Source organism: Pipistrellus kuhlii, unplaced genomic scaffold (assembly GCF_014108245.1).
Source record: "Pipistrellus kuhlii isolate mPipKuh1 unplaced genomic scaffold, mPipKuh1.p scaffold_m20_p_3, whole genome shotgun sequence".
Classification (NCBI taxonomy): domain Eukaryota; kingdom Metazoa; phylum Chordata; class Mammalia; order Chiroptera; family Vespertilionidae; genus Pipistrellus; species Pipistrellus kuhlii.
The window spans coordinates 41,373,926-41,398,414 of record NW_023425529.1 but is presented as its reverse complement, the minus strand read 5'-3'; the positions used below and the strand labels follow the sequence as shown (position 1 = coordinate 41,398,414).

At 40.3% G+C, this 24,489-nt stretch overlaps 1 protein-coding gene and 1 non-coding gene across 2 annotated transcripts; both read right to left on the bottom strand.

Annotated features, from left to right (window-relative positions):
- Positions 1–1,220: 1,220 nt before the first annotated feature.
- On the bottom strand, positions 1,221–3,978 carry LOC118730614 (lysozyme C, milk isozyme-like). Its single transcript, XM_036458661.2, has 4 exons — positions 3,742–3,978; positions 2,287–2,448; positions 1,640–1,718; positions 1,221–1,287 (listed from the first exon to the last, which is right to left on the bottom strand). Exons 1-4 carry the CDS (start codon positions 3,878–3,880, stop codon positions 1,221–1,223), a joined length of 447 nt encoding a protein of 148 aa, XP_036314554.1. The 5' UTR covers positions 3,881–3,978.
- Positions 3,979–7,410: 3,432 nt separating this feature from the next.
- LOC118731099 lies at positions 7,411–7,535 on the bottom strand. The gene has a single exon (XR_004991793.1). It is a non-coding gene; the product is annotated as a small nucleolar RNA SNORA77 (small nucleolar RNA).
- Positions 7,536–24,489: the final 16,954 nt, after the last annotated feature.

The window sequence follows — 24,489 nt, the reverse complement described above, 5'->3', positions numbered from 1 at the left end:
CCATGGTAGTTGCCTGAGTTTTTAATCCAGAGGCAAGAGAGGAACCCACCCCACAGAATAAATGCAAAGGTCTGATGGGACAAAAATAAAAAAAAATGCTCTTATATGGTTATATCCCATGAATCAGACTGAATATTTGAAACACATTACTGGAATGTGATTATGATTTACTTTATTAAGTGATTTATTAGTTACTATGGCAGAAATTGCTAATTGTCCACTGCAGTAGAACAAAAGTAGTACTTATGTAGATACTATGTTTTCCAGGCCCCCTTGCAGCTAGGAATGGCATGTGATTAAATTCTATAAATGGAAGTGACATGTGCCTTTTCTAGGCCTTAAAACATAGCATATGTGTTTCTCCACACTTATTCCTCTTCCTGAAATTTAGAGTAGGGAGTGCCTTCAATCCAGCTTTGTTCAAGTAGGTAAAGATATTACCCCAGGGCAGTGCTTCTCAAATGTTTCTCTGCATAAGAATCACCCAGGGAGTTCAATAAAACAGAGGTTAAAACTAGGATTCAGTAGGTCTTCAGTGGACTCAACAATTTGCATTTCTAGCTCCCAAGTGAAGCTCATACTGCTAGTCCTCAGACCACACTTGGAGGTGTACCACTGCAGAGTACGGTGGAGATGCAGGGGGAAAAAAATCTGGGTTTCTGAATGTCTTGTGTGGGACAAGGGAGCTTTTCTACCGATCTTGGGCTATTTTGTGAGAGGATCATATTTTTGGGACTCTATTATAATAGCTTGGTCATTTACCCTAGCCAACATAATCATCCTGACGTTCTGCCAATTCTTCCCCATGTCTAAACCAAATCTCTCCCACAATTCTCTTCTGTTTTATCTTGAACTTCCCTTCATGGTTATGGAGAATAAGATTAGCCACCTCTACTAAATGAATTTCAAAGAAGCTGGCATCTAGAATGTTATATTCAGCTGTCAATTCGCTTAGATGGGTAACCCATTTCTCAGGCGAGGATTTTCCCTCAAGTATCTTTCCAGAGGAGATATGGTGGGCTTAGAGAGAACAGGATTTCCATGTAGCAAATCTCCATCATGACCGAGCCTTTAAACATAGCTACTTGAAAGACAGCTGAATTTCAGTAATTTTTTATTTTGGATGCAAAGATGGGGGAACATTCACAGCTTCCTAGGACCTTGAAGAATTGCCCTGCCTTCTGGGCCACCTTCTCCATGAGCCACGTTCAAGGACAGTCTCACAGCGCACATTTGGCCAGGTATTTGGATAAATCCTTATTTTTGCAGTTCTTTTCCCAGGGCATCCTAAGGATAGAGAAATAAGACATAGATCAAAGCCAGAGTCAGAAGTCTGTAAGGGCTCGATGGAGAGGGAATGCAGGGCCTGCAGGCTGGAGTCTGTTTATGCTGTGGGAGAGTCCTAGGCATTGAAGGCATGCCCACCTGAGGCACAAGTGGGTGGGTGCTGCAGGGATACCTGGGGTGAAAACATCACAATATTATTCTGCCTCATTTCACCTCAGCAGAATAGTCCCGACTCCTTACAAAGCCCAGGGAAAACCCTACCACAGAGATGCTGCTCACATCAGCATCCTAGACACAGTGCGGACCCATCCTCGGCAGAAGGGCAGGTCTCTGCCCTGCACAGTCTCCTTACCAAGCAGGCATCCCCTTGGATTCGCTCACAATCCTCTTGACACAGTTGATGTCATCACTGATGTCATCATCCACAAGTTCTGAAAGGAAAAGGGGATGAGTGCAGAGAGAGAGAGAAAAATCCCTTTTCCTGTTTTCATCATTAATCATTTTTCGAAGAGTCCCAAAGGAAACTTGAGATTCAGAAACCCTTTCAGAGGGTTTGCCTTTCATTTGCCGGGATCTGGTGCCTTTGCTAAGAATCTGGGTTTTTTGGTCCTGTTCTCTCCAGAAGGCATCCAGGACTTGGTGGACCAGAGAGAGACGTTGCTTCAGGCATCTGCTTAGTGTGTCCCGGGTGCTATGTGCATTTGTGGAATGGTGGTGCAGAGTGTCCTGTCAGGAGTGGGGTAGCATATCTTGAGAGATGGGGACTCATGAAGGCGAGGCTTAGTCAAGGGTCAGTGTATCTCCCTCCCCGCTTTTCAGCAGAAGGGTCTCTGTGGAATCCTGTTTTAGTGTGAGGACTACTCAGGGCCCTTTTATTTTGTATACTCAGCTCCCACAGTGCATGCTGAGGGTCAGGTGTGAGGGAGTAGTGCATTGAATTTGGCACTTATTTGATCTGCCCCCGCTCCACCCGGCCCTCAGAGGGGATAGTGTCCTTACCGCTGCACTTTATGTTGCAGCCGTTTTTTGAGGGATAGTTCTTGTCTTGGCACCACCTCTGGTTGTTCAGCTGGAAGATCCCATAGTCACGACTGCCATTGGAGTTTGTTCCATAAAAAGCCAGGGTGTTGAGGTTACTCGCATACTCGGCCATGCAGACCCCTGTGTTAGAGAGAGCAAAAGATGTGGATAAAAAAGAGATCTCCATAATAAGATTCAACTTGTGCTTTACTAGAGCTACCAGAAAGAAAAGTCCATTAAGACTGAAATGCAGCCTAAACCGATTTGGCACAATGGATAAAGCATCGGCCTGCGGACTGAAAGGCCCCAGGTTCGATTCCGGTAAAGGGCATGTATCTTGGTTGTGGGCACATCCCCAGCGGGGGTGTGTGAAGGAGGCAACTGATCAATGTTTCTCTCTCATCGATGTTTCTGACTCTCTATTCCTCTCCCTTCCTCTCTGTAAAAAAATCAATAATATATATATATATATATATATTTTTTTTTTTAAAAGACTGAAATGCAAAGACTATGAGACCCTCAATGTTAGAGGTCATTTGTAATCCAGGTGTATCCCCAGGCTTAAGCAATAATGAGGCCATGGTAAGCATGTAATAACAATTTGTTAAATATTTGGAATGCCCAATCATTAATCACGGTCTGTTCCACAATCTAACCTTTCCAGCCTCACCTTCCAGCCAAATATCTAATTCTTGTCATGTATATGCACTTTTGCTCTATATCCCAAGGTATATGCAAGAGAAGAGGTATAGGAAGGAATTCTAGACAGACTATATTTGGGGGTAATAAGAAAGAAAAGGTTTGGCATGGAGAAAATTGAAGCTATTCAAGAGAAGGTAAAATAGTTGATGATTCTCAATGTGATGATTCTCAATCCTTTTCATTGCCTCGCCTTCTATTCTCATGATCCCCATTTAACTCCCTTGTGACACTAATAGAACAACCTTAGATAAACCCAGCAGATGTAGGTTATTTTTGGTAGAGGAGAGGGTGGGAGGCAACACCTATTGTGCTACAATGACTTGGACTAAAATGAATGCAGGGGAAAGCAAAGATGATGGCTGCAAAACTAAAAGTAGGTAGGTTAGGTTTTGCGTATGTCCAAGGAAATATTCCAAGCCATTGGGTGCGAAGGTGATTTGGGGGAGAAGCTAAAGAAAATATATGATAGGATAACTCCTGGTAGAAAGAGAGAAAAGGAGAACCAAATAGGAATTACAAGACAGAGGAGATAGAGACAAGAAGAACAGACAGGGTAGTGGGAGAAAGCTGGTTTGGGAAAAGTTTGCTGGGTTGGAGAAGAGAGCCACTTTGAACAGAGACAGAAGGGAAGGGCAGTTGGGAGTGACCAGACCAGCAGGGGAGGGCAGTAGGGGGTGACCGGGCCTGCAAAAGAGGGCACTTGGGGGCGATGAATGAATACTTCATACTCACAGTCTGCTAAGCTATAGCCATAGTAGCCATTCATTCCATGAGCCTTCAGCTGGTGGGCCATCTGACATTTGGAGAAGCCTTTGGCATTGTAAGCCGCAAAGAAGCAGCTGAAGAGAGAGATGATCAGGATTGCGCTCATTTTTGCAGCTAGTGCAACCCAAGAACTGGTATGTCCAGGGCACTCTTATCTCTTATACCTTGTAGACACAAAGGTGTCTCTGAGTGAACAGTTGTGCTGGCATCTGTGCCAGGAAGAAAGACTTGGCTGCCAAGGCTAATTACCCAAGCTGATCTTGCCAGTGTGAATTTCAAGGAAGGGAATGTAACCAAGAATGGTACCATAAATAAAGTTTCAATGGGGAAGCAGGCAGTCCTAGATTTGGGCCAGTGCAGGGTGGTAAGGGGTGGGGGTGGAAAGGGGAAAGAAGGAGATGATAAGAGAAAGAAGTGTGATTTTCAAGGCTTGTATTTTGTTGGAGTGTCCCCAAAGGAGGTTGTCCTATTATACATGCTTTGTGGAACTTTGCCTGTCTGTATCGTTTCACATTTTGTTGCATTTTGAATTCTCTGTCATTTATATCACACTAGAGGCCTGGTGCGGGAAATCTGTGCACAGTTGGGGGGAGGGGAGGAGAGCCTGGCCTGCACCCTCTCAAATCTGGGGCCTCTTGGGGGATGTCCGACTGCTGGTTTAGGGGTCAGGCCTAAACCAGCAGTCGGACATCCCTCTCACAATCCGGGACTGCTGGCTCATAACTGCTCACTTGCTTGCCTGATTGCCCCTAACTGCTTCGACTTGCCAGCCTAATTGCACCCTAACCACTCCCCTGCTGGCCTGATTGATGCCTAACTGCTCCCCTGGTGGCTTGGTCACTCCCAGCTGGTCTGATCTCCCCCAACTGCCCTCCCTTGCAGGCCTGGTCACCCCGAACTACCCTCCTCTGCCAGTCTGGTTGCCCCCAACAGCCCTCCCCTGCTGGCCTGGTTGCCCCCATCTGCTCTCCCCTGCTGGCCTGATCGCCCCCAATTGCCCTCCCTTGGTTGTCCCTAACTGCCCTCTCTTGCCAACATGGTCATGATTTATAACCTGTCAGACACTGGTGTAGACTCTAGGTAGGTATATAGCAGTGAAAAAACAAAATTTGGTTAGTAGAGTTATCTATCTACTACTTTCAGTTATCCATATCTTAAGGAAGGGTCCATATTACCATGATCAGATACCCCCTTCATTCAGAGCTTGCTTTTCTGAATGCAAAAATCCTGCCTGGGGAAAAAATTCACCTTCATAGAACTAGCTTCTTGTATCCTCATCTCCAACTCACTGATATCAAGAATGAATGGAGATCTTTAAAAGGGCAATGAAAGAAGGCAGAACCTGGGAAATCACCAACTGTAGATACTCCCCTCCCCCCTAAATATTTTTCTCTTTTCTTCGTCCATCGAAGCTAGAGAACCGTCCAGTTCCTGAGTAGGGGCGGCTGGGGATTGAGAAAATGAAAAAAAAAAGAAAAAAAAAGAGACAGACACAGTTCGAAGGAAAAAGCTTGGGCCGGTGGGGCCACTGTCCTCTGACATGGACAGGGACAGGAACAGTGACCCCGAGCCAACACAGCATGTTTATTTTCTACAGCAACCCCCCCCCCCCCCAAACCAGGAAGTTTTACTAAAAGTCAAGACAAAGGAGATTATGTGCATTCTTTTCTTAAGGTTTACTTGTAAGACTTTTATTGTGATTGATCAGTGGAGGCAAAGAGCACAGTTCATCTTTATTGAGACATAAATAATGATTAAATGTTCTGTATCGGGCCTCATTATAAGTGAAAAGGGACCTTAATGAGTTTTATCTCTAAGTCATATGGGGCAGGGTGCTTCTTTTATTTTATTTTATTTTTTCTTTTACATTTTTTATTAAATTATTATCTGTGTGCATATTTTAACATTGCCTGACCACCCCCTCCCCGTACACACTCTCCCTCCCCAGAGTTTTGTGTCCATTTGGTTGTACTTATATGCATGTATACAAGTCCTTCGGTTGATCTATTATCTCCCCCAGATCTCCCTACCCTAGCTGCTGTAATTTGACAGTCTGCTTGTTGCTTTACTGTCTCCATATCTATCTTTTGGTTCATCAGTTTATAATGTTATTTATTATCCATAAATGAGTGAGGTCATGTGGTATTTATCTTTCTCCCACTGGCTTATTTCACTTAGCATATGCTCTCCAGGTCCATCCATGCTGTTGCAAATGGCAAAAGTTTCTTCTTTTTTTTTTATATCAGCATAGTGTTCCATTGTGTAGATGTACCATAGTTTTTTGATCCACTCATCTGTTGATGGGCACTTAGCATGTTTTCTAATCTTAACTATTAAATTGTGCTGCTATGAACATAGAGATGCATATATCCTTTCTGATTGGTGTTTCTGATGTCTTGGGATATATTCCTAGAAGTGGGATTACTGGGTCAAATAGGAGTTAAATTTTTAATTTTTTGAGGAAACTCCATACTGTCTTCCACAGTGGCTGCACCCATCTGCATTTCCACCAACAGTGCACAAGGGTTCCTTTTTATCCAAATCCTCTCCAGCACTTGTTGTTGGTTGACTTGTTGATGATAGCCATTCTGAACTCATTGTCATTTTTATTTTCATCTCTCAGATGATTAGTGACTTTGAGCATGTTTTCATATGTCTCTTGGCATTCCGTATGTCCTCTTTCAAAAAGTGTCTATTTAGGTCCTTTGCCCATTTAAAAAAATATATTTTATTGATTTTTTTACACAGAGGAAGGGAGAGAGATAATTAGAAACATCGGTGAGAGAGAACCATTGGATCAGCTGCCTCCTGCACACCCCCCACTAGGGAAGTGCCCACAACCAAGGTACATGCACTTGTCCGGAACCAACCCGGAACCCCCCAGCTGACGCTATATCCACTGAGCCAAACCAGTTTCAGCCCATTTTTTGATTGGATTATTTATCTTACTTTTGTTATGAGTTCCTTGTAAACTTTGGAGATAAAACCCTTATCGGAGATAATATTGGCAAAAATGTACTCCCATGCAGCAGTCTTTCTGGTTGTTTTGTCAAAGGTTTCTTGAGATACCGTAATTTAAAAAAAATATATTTTTATTGATTTTCTTACATAGAGAAAGGGAGAGGGCTATCCCTCTCCCTTTCTCTATGTAAGAAAATCAATAAAAACATCAATGAGAGAGAAACATGGACCAGCTGCTTTCTGCACACCCCCCACTAGGGATGCGCCCGCAACCAAGGTACATGCTCTTGACCAGAATCGAACCTGGGACCCTTCAGTCCACAGGCCGATGCTCTATCCACTGAACCAAACCAGTCAGGTAAAGATACCTTAATTCTTAATGCTTCTTCTTCTTCTTCTTTTTTTTTTTTAAATATATTTTATTGATTTTTTACAGAGAGGAAGGGAGAGAGCTAGAGAGCTAGAAATGTCGATGAGAAACATCGACCAGCTGCCTCTTGCACACCCTCTACCGGGGATGTGCCCGCAATCAAGGTACATGCCCTTGACCAGAATTGAACCCAGGACCTTTCAGTCTGCAGACCCGATGCTCTACCACTGAGCCAAACCGGCTTCGACTCTTAATGCTTCTTTTTTTTTTTTTTTATTTTTTTAAATTTTTAAATTTTTATTTTTTACCATGTCCCCAGGCAGCTGCATCACCCTACACAGGGCAAGGTGGTCGCAGCCCCCGGAATGTTTCTGTGGCAGACAGAAAAAGCACCCGCCTGGGACTGCAGCCGGGTGCAGAGTGAGTCTGCAGTCTTAATGCTTCTTATTACCATCTCCCTAGCCCTCCTTTCTCAATCTGCCAGCCTCAGTCCTTGCCACCTTAGATGAATGGTTTGCAACTGTTCCCCACTTCGTGTTATGCTCTGCTCCCTCTTGCATTCTTTTCAGTATTATTTACTTAACCCATTTTTCAACTAATATTTATGGAGTGCCTATAGTACTTAAGCACTATACCAGGCATACAATTTTTGATCCCTACTCCATTCCAACTAGAAAAAATGAAGTTACTCATTTTGAGGCAGTAGCTGAGAATAAAATATGGCTGCCTAGGTCTTGGATTGTGTAAAGAGCCTGGGTGAGATAATAGATAAGAAAGGGAAGAATAAAAGTTTTTTTCTAGGTAGAAAGGAAAGCCAGTGTTTACTGACTTAGAGTTTATGATAATAGTAATAAAAATATCCAACTTGTGTTTAAAAATTTGTTTAAATTTTAGCTTTTTTCCTGAGGTATCTGTGAATTTAAAGGAAGTGATATATATATATTTGGTATTAAGTTTTATATATATTTTAAGTGTATACACACACACACACACACACAACACACACACACACAAAGTGACAAGAGCACCAGAACAACCGGTTGCAATGACTTATACTGCAGTGGCCAACTGGCCTGATGGGGGCCCTGATTGGCCCTCCCCTGCCCAACAGTAGCCCCTCCCCCCCAGCCTGCCCAGCCCCGATGGCCTCCATTAGGCCCAACCCTGATGGCCACCCTCATGCACAAATTCATGCACCGGGCCTCTAGTTTTTGTATAAAAATGTGCCATGACCTTAATTTAAGAAACATTTATCACCCTGGCTGGGTGGCTCAGTTGGTTGGAGCATCATCCTGTACACCAAAAAGGTTACAGGTTTGATTCCCAGTCAGGGCATATACCTAGGTTGTGGATTTGATTACCGGTTGGGGCATGTAAAGGAGGCAACTGATCAATGTTTCTTTCTCATATCAATGTTTCTGTCCCTTCCCCTTTCTCTAAAAAAATCAATAAACATATTCTCAGGTGAGGATCAGAAAAAAAGGAAATATATTTTTTTAAAAATATATTTTATTGATTTTGTACAGAGAGGAAGGGAGAGAGATAGAGAGTTAGAAACATCGATGAGAGAGAGTCATCGATCAGTTGCCTCTTGCACACCCCTACTGGGGATATGCCCGCAACCAAGGTACATGCCCTTGACCGGAATCGAACCCGGGTCCCTTCAGTCCCCAAGCCGACGCTCTATTCATTGAGCCAAACCGGTCCCGGCAAAAAAGAAATATTTATCAAGATTTATAACCTGTCAGACACTGGTCTAGACTCTAGGTAGGAATATAGCAGTGAAAAAACAAAATTTGGTTAGTAGAGTTATCTATCTACTACTTTCAGTTATCCATATCTTAATGAAGGGTCCATATTACCATGATCAGATACCCCCTTCATTCAGAGCTGGCTTTTCTGAATGCAAAAATCCTGCCTGGGGAAAAAATTCACCTTCATAGAACTAGCTTCTTGTATCCTCATCTCCAACTCACTGGTATAAGCATCAAGAATGAATGGAGATCTTTAAAAGGGCAATGAAAGAAGGCAGAACCTGGGAAATCACCAACTGTAGATTCCCCCTCCCCCCCCCCAATAAATATTTTTCTCTTTTCTTCGTCCATCGAAGCTAGAGAACCATCCAGTTCCTGAGTAGGGGCAGCTGGGGATTGAGAAAATGAAAAAAAAAGAAAAGAAAAAAAAGAGACAGACACAGTTCGAAGGAAAAAGCTTGGGCCGGTGGGGCCACTGTCCTCTGACATGGACAGGGACAGGAACAGTGACCCCGAGCCAACACAGCATGTTTATTTTCTACAGCAAACCCCCCCCCCCCCAAACCAGGAAGTTTTACTAAAAGTCAAGACAAAGGAGATTATGTGCATTCTTTTCTTAAGGTTTACTTGTAAGACTTTTATTGTGATTGATCAGTGGAGGCAAAGAGCACAGTTCATCTTTATTGAGACATAACTAATGATTAAGTGTTCTGTATCGGGCCTCATTATAAGTGAAAAGGGACCTTAATGAGTTTTATCTCCAAGTCATATGGCGCAGGGTGCTTCTTTTATTTTATTTTATTTATTTATTTACATTTTTTATTAAATTATTATCTGTGTACACATTTTAACATTGCCCACCCCCCCTCTCCCCCCACCCTGATACATTGTCTCGCTCCCCGGAGTTTTATGTCCATTGGTTGTACTTATATGCATGTATACAAGTCCTTCGGTTGATCTATTATCTCCCCCAGATCTCCCTACCCTACCTCCTATAATTTGACAGTCTGCTTGTTGCTTTACTGTCTCTATTATCTATCTTTTGGTTCATCAGTTTATAATGTTCTATATTATTCATAAATGAGTGAGGTCATGTGGTGTTTCTCTTTCATTGACTGGCTTATTTCACTCAGCATGATGTTCTCCAATTCCATCCAGGTTGCTGCAAATTATGAGATTTCCTTCTTTTTTATGGCAGCATAGTATTCCATTGTGTAGATGTAGCAAAGTTTTTTGATCCAATCATCTGCTCAGGGGCACCTAGGCTGTTTCCAAATTCTGGCTATTGTACAATAGATTGTGCTGCTATGAATATAGGGGTGCATATATTCTTTTTGATTGGTGTTTCTAGTTTCTTGGGATATATTCTTAGGAGTGGGATTACTAGGTCAAATGGGAGTTCCATTTTCAGTTTTTTGAGGAAACTCCACACTCTTCTCCACAGTGGTTGCACCAGTCTGCATTCCCACCAGCATGCACGAGGGTTCCTTTTTCTCCGCAACCTCGCCAACACTTGTCGTTTGTTGATTTGTTGATGTTAGCTGTTCTGACAGGTGTGAGATGGTACCGCATTGTTGTTTAGATTTGCATCTCTTGCATAATTAGTGACTTTGAGCATGTTTTCATGTGCCTTTTGGCCTTCCTTCTGTCTTCTTTTGAAAATATTCTATTTAGGTTCATTGCCCATTTTTTAATTGGATCATTCATCTTCCTTTTATTTAGTTGTATAAGCTGTCTGTAGATGTTGGAGATTAAACCTTTATCAGTGGTAATGTTTGCAAATATGTTCTCCCACACAGTGGGCTTTTTTGTTGTTTTGTTGATGGTTTCTTTTGCTGTAAAATAGCTTTTAATTTTGATGTAGTCCCATTTGTTTATTTTCTCTTTAGCTTCCCTTGCCCTAGAGGCAGTATCAGTGAAGAAGTTCTTTTGGCATACGTCTGAGATTTTGCTGCCTGTGGATGCTTCTAGTATTTTTATGTTTTCCCGTCTGATGTTTAAGTCCTGTATCCATTTTGAGTTTATTTTTGTGTATTGTGTAAGTTGGTGATCTAGTTTCATTCTTTTGCATGTATCTGTCCAATTTTCCCAACACCATTTATTGAAGAGACTGTCTTGACTCCATTGTATATTCGTGCTCCTTTGTCAAATATTAATTGAGCATAGTGATTTGGGTTGATATCTGGGTTCTCGATTCAATTTCATTGATCTATATGTCTGTTCTTGTGCCAGTACCAGGCTGTTTTGAGAACAGTGGCTTTGTAATACAGCTTGAAGTCTGGTATTGAGATTCCTCATACTTTACTCTTCTTTCTCAGGATTGCTGTGGCTATTCGGGGTCTTTTATTGTTCCAAATGAACTTTTGGAGAGTTCTTTCTAGGTCAGTGAAATATGCCGTTGGTATTTTAATGAGGAGTGCATTGAACCTATAGATTGTTTTAGGAAGTATGGACATTTTGATGATGTTGATTCTACCAATCCATGAACATGGTATGTTCTTCCATCTGTTTATGTCTTCCTCTATCTCTTTTTTCAGTGTCGTGTAGTTTTCCGCATATAGGTCCTTTACTTCCTTAGTTAAATTTATTCCTAGGTATCTTAATTTTTTTGGTGCGATGTAAATGGAATTGCTTTTTTAGTCTCTGTTTCTGTAATTTCACTGTTGATGTATAGAAATGCCATGGATTTCTTGGTGTTAATTTTGTATCCTGCTACATTGCCAAATTCATTTATTAAGTCAATTAGTTTTTTAATGGAGTCTTTTGGTTTTTTTATGTACAATATCATGTCATCTGCAAATAAGGATAACTTTACTTCTTCTTTTCCAATTTGGATGCCTTTTATTTTCTCTTCTTGTCTAATTGCAATGGCTTGTACTTCTAGTACTATGTCAAACAGGAATGGTGAGAGTGGGCATCCCTGTCTTGTTCCTGTTCTTAGAGGGAATGGTTTTAGTTTTTGCCCATTGAGTATGATGTTGGCTGTGGGTTTATCATATATAGCTTTTATTATGTTGAGGTATGATCCTTGTACTCCCACCTTGTTGAAAGTTTTTATCAGGAAAGGGTGTTGGATTTTATCAAATGCTTTTTCTGCATCAATTGATATGACTATATGATTTTTATCTTTCAATTTGTTTATGTGATGTATCACGTTTATTGATTTGCTGATATTGTACCATCCTTGCATTCCTGGAATAAATCCTACTTGGTCATGGTGTATGATCTTTGTGATGCTCTGCTGGAGCCGATTTGCTAGGATTTTGTTGAGGATTTTGGCATCTATGTTCATGAGGGATATTGGCCTGTAATTCTCTTTCATTGAGTTGTCTTTATCTGGTTTTGGTATTAGGGTGATGCTGGCTTCATAGAAGGAGTTTGGAAGTGTTCCTTCCTCTTGAATTTTTTGGAATAGTCTGAGGAGGATAGGTTTTAGTTTTTCCTTGAATGTTTGGCAAAACTCTCCTGTGAAGTCATCTGGCCCTGGGCTTTTGTTTGTTGGAAGCTTTTTGATGACTTCCCAAGTCACTGGTCTATTGAGATTTTTAGGTTCTTCCTGATTGAGTTTTGGAAGTTTGTATTTTTCTAGGAATATGTCCATTTCCTCCAGGTTGTTCATTTTGTTGGAATAGAGTTGTTTGTAGTATTTTGTAACAATCCGTTGTATTTCGGTGGGGTCTTTTGTTATTTCACCTCTTTCGTTTCTGATTTTGTTTATTTGAGTCCTCTCTCTTTGTTTCTTGGTTAGCCTGGCTAGAGGTTCATCTATCTGGATTAACCTTTCAAAGAACCAGCTCTTGGTTTTTTTGATCTTATGTATTGTTTCTTTGGTCTCTATGTCGTTTATCTCCTCTCTGATTTTTGTTATTTCCTTCCTTCTGGTTATACTGGGCTTTTCTTGTTGCTCTTTTTCTAACTCTTTGAGTTGTAGAGTTAGATAATTTGTTACCATTTTTTCTTGTTTTTTGCAATAGGCTTGTAGAGATATGAACTTCCCTCTCAAAACTGCTTTTGCTGTGTCCCATAGATTTTGGATTGTTGTGTTTTCCTTGTCATTTGTTTCTAGGATGTTTTTAATTTCTTCCTTGATTTCTCTGGTAACCCAGTCCTTGTTTAATAACATGTTGTTTAGTCTCCATGTGTTTGATTTCTTTGGGTTATTTTTATTGTAGTTAATTTCCAGTTTTATGCCACTATGATCTGAGAAGATGCTTGATATGATTTCTATCTTCTTGAACTTGAAGAGACTTTGCCTATGTCCCAAAATGTGGTCTATCTTTGAGAATGTCCCTTGTGCACTTGATAAGAATGTATATTCTGTGGCTTTGGGGTGGAATGTTTTGAAGATGTCGATTAATTCCATCTGGTCTAGTGAGTCATTTAGGATTGATATTTCTTTTTTTTTCTTTTCTTTTTTTTTTTAAAAATATATATTTTATTGATTTTTTACAGAGAGGAAGAGAGAGGGATAGAGAGCTAGGAACGTCAACCAGCTGCCTCTTGCACGCCCCCCACTGGGGATGTGCCCGCAACCAACGTACATGCCCCTGACCGGAATTGAACCCGGGATCTTTCAGTCTGCAGACCGACACTCCACCACTGAGCCAAACCGGTTTCGGCAGGATTGATATTTCTTTGCTGATTTTTTGTTTAAATGATTTGTCCAAGGGTGACAGTGGGGTATTAAAATCTACTATGATTGTATTGCTATTAATCTCTCCCTTAATGTCCTCCAGCAGGTTTTTTTATTTTTTATTTATTTTTTATTTTTTATTTTTAATGTATTTGGGTGCTCCCGTATTGGGTGCATATATATTTATCAGGGTTATTTATTCTTATTGGATTGCTCCCTTTAGTATTATGAAGTGGCCTTCATTATCTCTTGTTATGTCCTCCACTCTGAGATCTAATTTGTCAGATATAAGTATTGCTACCCCAGCTTTTTTTTCATTTCCATTCGCCTGGAAAACCTTTTTCCATCCCTTCACCCTCAGTCTGTGTGCATCTTTTTTTCTGAGGTGGGTTTCTTGTAGACAACAGATGTATGGGTCTTGTTTTCTTATCCAATCTGTTACCCTTTGTCTTTTGATTGGAGCATTTAATCCATTTACATTTAATGTTATTATTGACAGGTACTCATTTGACGCCATTTTTATTCTATACCCCTGTGTTCCTTCTTTGCTTCCTATTTCTTTATTTTTACAGTAGACCCTTTAGCATTTCTTGCATTGCTGGTTTGGTGGAGATAAATTCCTTCAGTCTTTTTTTGTCTGTGAAGCTCCTAATTTTCCCTTCTATTTTGATCGATAGCCTTGCTGGGTACAGTATTCTTGGATTCAGACCCTTCCTTTGCATGACTTTGTATATTTCATCCCATTCCCTTCTGGCCTGATAAGTTTCTGTTGAGAAATCAGTTGCTAGTCTGATGGGGGTTCCTTTGTATGTAACTTTTTGTCTCTGGCTGCTTTTAAGATTCTTACTTTGTCGTTGGTGTTTGCCAATTTAATTATAATGTGCCTTGGCATTGGTCTTCTGGGATTCATTTTGCTTGGTACTCTGTGAGCATCTTGGATTTGTGTGGGTTTTTTCTTCTCTATCTCAGGAAAGTTTTCTGTCATTATTTCTTGAAATACTTTTTCCATGTCTCCCTCAGTTTCCTTTCCTTATGGAACCCCTATTATTCGAATATTGTTTTGTTTTGTATTGTCCCAAAGCTCCCATAGGCTCTCCGCCTGCTTTTTAATTTTTTTTTTTCTCGAAGCTGCTCTAATTGGGTATTTTTTTCCATCTTGTCTTCTAGCTCACTGATGCGGTCCTCTGCTTCATCTAGTCTACTCTTGATGCTTTCTATTGAGTTCTTCATGGTAGCGATGTCATTTTTCATTTCTTCTTGGTTCATCTTCATTTCCTCTTGGTTCTTCTTCAATTCCTCTTGGTTCTTCTTCAATTCCTCATGGTTCTTCTTCATTTCTTTTTGGTTATTGTCAAATTTTTCTTCCATTCTTTTTAGCCATCCGATGATCATTACTCTGAATTCTTGCTCTGGTAGGTTGCTTGCCACTAAGTCGTTTACTTCTTTTTTCTGGTGATGCCTGCTTTTCTTTCATGTGCGGGCTATTTCTTTGTCTCCCCATGGCCTCTCTTTTCTGGTTATGTGGTACTCCTTCTCCTGCATTGATTTAAAGGCACAAAATACAACACTACCAGGTACAACACAAGAGGCACTTAACAGGAATGTATTTACGATATTAATAACCTCTAATAAAGGTGACCACTAGAGAAAGGCAAATTAGGGGATAGGAGAGAAGGAAGAAAGGTAAAAATAAAATAAAGAAAAATAAAAAAAATAAAAAGAAGAGGGATAAATAAAGAGATAGAAAAAGAAGAAAATAAGTAATGACAAAATGAAGTTGGAAAACAGGGGAAAAAGAAAAGAAGAGAGAGAGAGAGAGAGAGAGAGAGAGAGAGAGAGAGAGAGAGAGAAGGCAGACTAAGAGAGAAAGGGGAAACAAACTATATATATATGTGGAGAAAATTCCCCTAGAACAACCACTAATCCCAGCCAATGCCAGCAACAATACTTGGATATTAATACAAACTACAATATCCACTATTATTAAGTAAGGCTATGATATACAGAAGTAAAAAACAAACAAAAACAAAGGATTTTTAAAAAATACAAAGCAACAATAAGAACACAAGAATAAGCAAAACAATTTCACTAAAAAGCATAAAAATTCACTATAATCAACATTCATGCAAACAATGACAAAAAAATAGAGAGGAGAACAGTTTTTTGTTTTTTTTAAACTAGTTAATATAGTGAAGAGAGTGGTATTTATACACTTGATCAGGGGGTTGGAAATTAGATCTATAAGTATGGTGAGAGCTTTAGCAGGGGTATACATAAAGAATACGGGAAAAACTAAAGCCTGAAAGGGATAGGATAAACAGGAGACAAAAAAGGTAAAGGTTATTAAGAGAGTGATGATGTAAAGGTCGAGTAGAGATAGGGTTGAACGATGCTATTGTAGAGATTAAAATAGAATGAAGACTAATCCCAATGTAAAATAAAGAGAAAATAAAATGGTACTGGAGAAAAAAAAAAGAAGAAAAAAGAAACAAAAAATGCAAAATAGCAGTAGTAATAGTGATGATTGAGATTGAAAAATGTAATAATTGAAAAGGTAAAATCAAGTAAGGAAAAAAGAAAAAAAATTGTTTCTTAAGTAAAAGATGTAAAAAATGAAAATAAAATAAAGAATAGTAAAATTAGCATAAAAATGTCCAGTAGTGGTCATTCACTTCCTGTTATTGTATTTGGTACGCCTGATTCTCGGACCAGACAGTCTTGCAGTTCCCAGCATTCCACTGCACCTCAGTTTTGTAAGGTAGTCCTTAATTTTAAGTAGGCTATATCTTAGTTATTTGTGTCCATTTATTTTTGATTAATTAAAAGTAAAAATAAAAAAACACAAAAAAAGGCAGTTTGTAATTCAGCCCCTAGGTGGCAGTGTTTCTGGTTTGACCTCCCAGTCTTTTTAGTTGCTCTGGCCTTCTTTCTCTATGGCTCTAGCTGCCAGGGTGCCGGCTGGCTCTCAGACTATCTCTTCTGGCTCCGATCCCCCATTTCCAGGAAGGCAATTTCCCCTTGCAGTCCCCAGGATATGCCCAACTGAGCAGTCCTTCCCTAGTATTCAGAAGCAAGGGGGTGAAGGGGATCAGACACCAAGGTGTCCAGATGTTCTGCCTTTGGTGGGACAGCCCCGATTCTTAACAATCTGTCCCGTGTCCCTTGGCGTTTTAAAAAAAGTCCCGCTTCTGGGGAAGATTACGTCAAACCCAGCACTGGGTTTTGCAGGGCAGGATTCTCGCTGCAGCCGCAGCCTTTCTTTGGCAGCTCGGCGTGGGGGCCGCTCAGGCGCACAACGGCTGCAGTTGCTGCTGGTGCAGCGGGGACCCAGAACCCTCACACTATCCCCGCAAACTCTGACCTTTCCGTGGGTGACGGAAGAACTCCCCTGAATCCACGTGTTTGCGCCGATTGGGGCATCACAGCTGCTCGATAGTCTCCTCCGCTGTGGGCACTCCAGGCCTCAGAGAAGATCCTCCTTTCCTGGTAAGATGGCGCAGCCTTCCCTCTGAGCCCGTAGCTCCGGGAGAGGTCTCCGCCACCGCAGTGCTGGCTGCTTGGTCAGGAAATCCTGTCCAGCGGACTCTTCCTTACCTTCCTTTAGAGTTCCGCTGCCCCTTAGCTGCCAATCAATATTCCCTGAGCGACTCAGACGCTGCTTTTATCTGTTCTGGGACCAGGGTCAGAACAAGTCCGTCTGTTCGGTTGCCATCTTGTCTCCTCTCTCTTATGTGCATTCTTGGGTGGGCCTGAGTCATACTCATTCCTGGTGCTTGGCTGGACTTAAATGACAAAACTCACCCTCTGGCACATGGGCTGAAGGTCAAGCTGACAATACTCTTGCCTTTTGGCAAAGTGTGTTTCCAGGACATGGCTTTGCCAACGCCACTGGATTCCCCTGAGAATAATTAAAGAAATTATTGTCATATGCCTTCCCAGGAGCTTTTTACTGCATCCCCCAACCCTGTATAAAAGCTTGCTTGAAATGAAATGACAGAGCAATCTTTTTTTCTTTTCTTGTGTTAATCCTCACCAGAGGATATTTTTCCTTTGATTTTTAGGGAGAATGTAAGAAAGAGGGAGAGACAGAGAAATAACGATGTGAGAGAAACACACTAATTGGTTACCTCCTACACAAGCCAGGACCAGGGCCCGGGCCGCTGGAGGGGGCATAAGGGGATGCGAAGCCTGCATCCAAGTCCATCGTCAGCATCAGAGAAAACACGAGTCCTTCCACAGCAAAGGCGAGGAGCAGAGGCCCCAGGAGAGGCTCAGCCCGGCTGCTGCCATCACAGGGAGCCCACCAGATGAGGCCACAGTCTGTGCACTTCCTGAGAAAGAGAGGGAGATGCAGGGCCCAAGCCCTGCTGCAGGTGACGCCCTGGAGGTGACATATCCTCAGCTGGACCAGCCGGCCCTCACCCTCAGAGCAGCCCAAGCTGTGTCCCCTCAGCCCACGGAGCCCTCAGCTGATGCCAGCACATACGCAGAACTTCCCAGACGCTGACTCGGGACCACCTGGCCTCTGCAACTACCATGTTTCCCCGAAAATAAGATATCCTCCGAAAATAAGACCTAGCCCATGGAAAGATAAGACATCCCCTTAAAATAAGACCTAGCGCAACTTTGGGAGAAAAAAATTAATATAAGACACTGTCTTATTTTCGGGGAAACAGGGTAGAGACACAAGTCACTCTTTTAAAAAATAAAAGTAGGTGGGGGAGATGGCCTGGGTTTGAAATAAGTAACTTTACAACAATAAAGAAATTTCCTTCTAAAAATAAAAATAAAATAAAATAAAAAAATAAAAGTAAATTCTTTATTGTTTAAAGTATTACATAAGTTTCCTCCCCCTCCCCCAATGACCTCTCCCCAGCCACCCCCACTCCCAACACAAGGCACTCTTGCAAAGGCTTGAAGCACCACTAGGAGGGCCTCCCCGTGGAATCATCCCCTTCTTGACAGTCATCTCTTCATTTCTCCTGGAGGCAAGAGCTGGAGTCTGGGGACCCCTACGCAACACTGAGGAGGTTCATTAACCAGGTGGCCCCTCCTACAATCCACCAGCTCCTTGGAGCACTCATACAACACTTGTTTCCAGAGACCCAGCCACTGTTGCCTAGCAGTTTTCAGAGACTCAGCTACAATTGTACAACACTTTCTAGCATCCCAGCTATAGTTGGGCTGTTTCTGGAGACCCAGCTACAGTCCTACAGTCATCCAGCTGATTCCACACATGTCCTGTGAATCCCCACTTCCCCCCAGAGACTGTTGGAACCATCTTCTTAGCTGACTCTAAACTTTCCACTTGTTGTTGACCTTGAACCTGGGCCATATTCCTGCAGCTAATATCTGATGCCTCTGAACCCTGCTTCACCTTGTTCATCAATAAATGTTTTCACCTCCCCCCCCCCCCCCCAAAAAAAAGAATGAATGGAGAGGCTATAAAGAAGAGGATGTAGTAAAATAACAATTCAAAAGAGACCATTTGCTGAATATGCACTCTGCTAGGCACTCTGATATAAGAGTTTTATAAAATTATCTCACTGCAGCCTCACAAGAATCCTAGGAGGTAGTTATTATCATGATCTACAATTTATATCTGTATCGGGCAACTACAGCACAGAGAGGGCAAATACACTGGCCAGGGTTATACAGTTATTAAACTGTGGAGTCAGAATTCAAATCTGACGTTTCACACAATTTAGCCTTTGGTTGTTATTCAAAGCACCAAATCTGCACTATTTGCTTCTAGATTTCTCATTATGCAAGAAAAAAAAAATTAAGCTACTCATAAGCTACTATAAATAAAAAAAGGCAAGCCATAGATTGAGAGAAAATATTTACAATAAATGTATCTGAAATATAATTTGTATCTATTATATACAAAAAACTCTCTAACTTTGAAAGAGTTGACAACATAATGACAAATACACAGCCCTGGCTGGGTGTTTCTCATTGGTTAGAGCGCCAGCCTGTGCACCAGAAGGTTGCAGGTTCGATTCATGGCCCTGGTTGGGGTATGTGTGAGGCAACTAATGGATGTGTCTCTCTGACATCAATGTTTCTCTCCTCTTACTCCCTCTCCCCTCTTCCTTTCACTTTCTAAAAAAAAAAAATCAATGGGAAAAAAAATCCTCTAGGTTGAGGATTTAAAAAAAAAAGATAAATAGAAAATATAATGAAAAATAGACAACAGATTTGAACAGGAGTTTTACAAAAGATGATTTAGGATCAGCCAGTTGTTACATATAGAGATATTCAGGAGCAGTGAGATGTCATTATATAGAGCAGTCAAAATCAGAGACTGATAATACCAAGCATTGCTGAGCATGTGGAGCAATGGCAATTCTCATTCATTGTTGATGGGATGCAAAGATGAGTCAGCATTTGGACAAAAATGTCTGACATTTAAAAATAAATTAATCATACACTTTTTAAAAAAATAAATCTTTATTGTTCATATTATTACAAATGTTCCTCATTTCCCCCCACTCCATTGCTCCCCTCCACCAGGTTCCCACCCCACCCTCTGCCCTTTCCCCACTAATCATATACTTTCAAATGTCACATTAACTTCATTCCTAGGTATTGATCCAAGAGAAATGAAAGCATAAGTTCACAGTGGGATTTGCACTCGAATGTACAAATCAGCCTTGTTTATAGTAGCCCATGGTGGAAATAACTCATATGTCCACCATCAAGTAAATAATATTTGTGCATGTTCATATAATGGAAAACTACTCAGTAGTAAAAAGGAATGAACTATAATTACACATGGTAACATTGATGGATATAAAACATATACTGAGTAAAGAAAGCTAGCACCACCCTGGCCAGTTTGGCTCAGTGGATAGAGCATCAGCTTGTGGACTGAAGGATCCCAGGTTCGATTCCGGCCAAGGGCACATGCTTGGATTGTGGGCTCGATCCCCAGTGGGGGTGGGAAGTGTGCAGGAGGCAGCTGATCAATGATTCTTCCTCATCATTGATATTTCTATCTCTATCCCTCTCCCTTCCTCTCTAAAAATCAATAAAAATAATAAAAAAAGAAAGCTAGGCACCAAACATAATATTGTATGATTCAATTTATGTTAATTTCTAGAATAGGCAAGCCCACTTCTACCCTATTTCCCCAAAAATAAGACAGTGTCTTATATTAATTTTTGCTCCCAAAGATGCGCTAGGTCTTATTTTCAGGGGATGTCTTATTTTTCCATGAAGAAGAATACGGTGCACATTTATTGTTAAATGAAAATAAAGGAAATTTATTACCTGTATATGGTACGGTAGTATGGTAGTTGTCAACACAAACCAGACAAACTGTGAATCCTACAGTATCAAGACTTTACTCATTTATTCAATGACAATCATGTCATCATTTTCTGGAACATCATCATAACAATCTAATTCCTGAATTTCCTGGTGAATTTCTTGTGACTCCATTTCTGTCAGAATCAGTGGACCGAATCTCCCATGTTTAGCCTAGGGGGGCCTTATTTTCGAGGGATGCCTTATATTTCACTCAGAAGGAAACCTGTAAGTAAGTCTTATTTTCGAAGGATGTCTTATTTTCGGGGAAACACGGTAGTTATAGAAATAATATTAAAGTTTACCTGGTGCTGGGGAGGAGGCACTGACTGCTAAGGATATGAGAGAATTTTGGAGTGAGAAAAATATTTTGTATTTTGATTGTGGTGTTACATGGGTGTAGTATATATTTATTAATACTTGTCAAACTGTACACTTAAAATAAGTCACTTAATTGTATGTAAATTTTCCCTCAATGAAAGTATTTGCCAATGTATGGTAGGGTCTTCTGGATAGAGGAAAAGTTGACCTGTCAGAGCTATCACTGTTATTTATTCTTTTTTAAAAATACGTTCTTATTGATTTTAGAGAGAAGGGAGGAGAGACATCAACATAGATTGTCTGCCTCCAGTACTCCCTCTGCTGGGCATAAAACCCAAAACCCCGACATGTGCCCTCCCTGGAATTGAACCCCTAGAGTGCTATTCTCAGAATGTCCTCAGGAGAGCACTATTGCAACTAATCCCTTACTGGGTGCTGTTTTCAGAGGTGACCTCTTGGTATATGGGTCAACATTCACCCACTGACCCACACCAGCCTGGCAATTCTTAAAGATGCTCTTATCACTTCTAAGAATAGGAACTCAGGGCCATTTCAGCTCCAACTTCCCATGAATTTGGCAGAACCCTTTGTTGTGACTGCACCACAGTTCGGCTTGTCCCTCTGATCTATCCTCCTCCCTACTGCTTCCCATCTCGCCCCACCCCAACATATGCACACACAAAAGCACTCTCCCTTAACTTCCTGCGTATCAATCTCCATTTCAGACGCTGTTTCCTAGGGAACCTGACCTGTAACAAAAAATAATAATAACAACATTTAGTCTGTCCGGTTAGCTATTCAAAACTAAAATTATCGGATAAAGCGTCGGCCTGCGGACTGATTCCGGTCAAGAGCATGTACCTTGGTTGCCGGCAGGCACATCCCCAGTAGTGGGTGTGCAGGAGGCAGCTGATCTATGTTTCTAACTTTATCCCTCTCCCTTTCTCTCTGTAAAAAAATCAATAAAATATATATATTTTAAAAAGATATTAATTAACTTTATTTAAAATGTATTAGTAATATTTTCAGTTTGACTAATAAAAATAAAAATATATTCTATAAATTTCAACAGAAACAAAATAGAATAATAAACTTACATGTAAGCAAAGATAGAATTAAAATATTATAGTAGAATCAAACTTAAAAAATAACAGAAAGATGTATGAAAAATCCCCCCAAATATTCTGAAATTAGAGAACATACTTTTAAATAGCCAACTGGTCAAAGAAGATATCTTAAAGAAAATTAAGAAATATTTTGAACTAAATAAAAATATAACATTAAAATAAGTCATTTAATTGTATGTAAATTAAAATGCAGCGCTTAGAAGAGAATGTGTGGCATTAAATGCTTATATTATCAGCAATTTAAATGTCTACTTTTCCTTGAATTACATTAACCCTTTAAAAAGGATATTGAAAATACCTATTTTTACAACTTTATATAGGTTTGAATTCTTTTTGAAACTAAAAAGTTTGATTAATTTCCTAAAAGAGAGAGAATAAGAAGGAAGTCTTGTCATACCAGATATCAGAACATACCAAAAAGCCACTACAATGAAAACAACAGGTATTTATGTCAGAATATACAAATATGGTAAGTTGAATGGAAGAGAGAACCCAGATATAATTTCAGATGGGCTAATAGTTTAAAAATGAACAGCAAAACATATATATATATATATATATATGTACAATAATTGATAAAAATATGGGTGGGTATATGGTAACCTGTTAATACACATTAATGGGACAATGTGTGGCAGGGAGGATATGAAAGGAGATAAAACCAATCCAAAAAATGAAAGAAGAACAAGAACCATATTAACAAAAAGCAGGATATAAGATTCTATCAAAAGTGTTGATGTAGTTATATAAATATTTGTTTATTTAAAAATAGAAATTTTGTAAATTAAGAATGAAAAATCTATTGATATATGTATAGATATTTTACTACATTTTGGTAATTACATGCATATCAATTTCTTTAAGCTAATATTAAATTAAAAGGTAATTTTAATTAGCATTTGAAAATCATTTGTGTTTTGATTTACATTTGTATATTTGCATTTTTTGTTGATAGTATTCTCAATCCAAAAAATAAATTAATGGCCCTAGCCGGTCTGGCTTAGTGGATAGAATATCAGCCTGTGGACCAAAGAGTTTCAGGTTCAGTTCCTGTCAAAGACACAGATTTTGGTTGCGGGCTCCTCCCTGTCCCGGGCCCTGGTTGGGGCTCATGCAGAAGACAACCAGTTCATGTGTTTCTCTCACATCCATATTTCTTTTGGTCTTTCCCTCTCTCTTCCACTCTCCCTAAAAATCAATGAAAAAATATTCACAGGTGCGAATTAAAACATACACACACAAAATAATAAAAAATAAATTAATTAATGGTTCATATAAGCAAAAAAGCAGGTATAGATATAGTAATGCAGCACAACAATTTAAAATAATTCCATGTAAATGGAGAGCAGACCTTTGGTGTGGGTATAGGATGTGAATCAATAGTGCTAAGGGACTTTGCAAGGACATTTGATTAAGAAACCAGGTCAGAAAGTGCCAGTAGAGAGCACCCCCTCTGCACATTTTATTTGCTTTAAATAACTCTTTAATTTAGGTGCCCGGCTAGCTCAGTCGGTAGAGCATGAGACTCTTAAATAACTCTTTAATTTAAATAACTCTCTAATGTAAGATTTTGTCCGAAATTTGGATTTTAAATTCAAGATCTAGCTTTATTCATCTAGTGATAATTTACTTGAATTATGAGAGGAAGTAGACCAAGGTGAGAATATTAACTAGAAGAAGTCATGTTCAATACCATTGTGGCTCCAAGGGTGTCCTTCCAAAGGGTTGTCCTTGGTTCTGTCTCTAAACTACTGCTCACCTACAAACCATAGTTTCGGATGGCTACTGCCAGATGTCCTTTGAAATAGATGCTTCTGATTCCTTCATCTCCAGACATTCTCTAAAAGGGACAGTTTGAGAAACCCTGGTTTTTACTGTAGCCCCTGAGAGACTGCGCATAGCTTCCTAGTGTGTTTCTGAAAAATCTGGTGTGTTGTAAATGCCCCTTCACTGCCTTGACTCAGATCTCAGCCTGCAAGCAGACCACCTCACTCAGCCTCTCTGGAGAGGGAGATTTTAGCAGGAGCTTTTCTCCACGACCTGTGCACATCATGCCATACACTCTCTCTTCCAGGGCTGCGATCATTGTTTGCTGTCCTTCTTTGGTCTACTTCTAAGAATCTACATCTTTCTCTGAATGTGACTGTAGCCATTAGATATCGATCTTTTCCAGATGACCTCAAGAAACACTATTGTATAAACATTTCTAGGAAAGTAATGGTTCCTCTTATCTGAGTC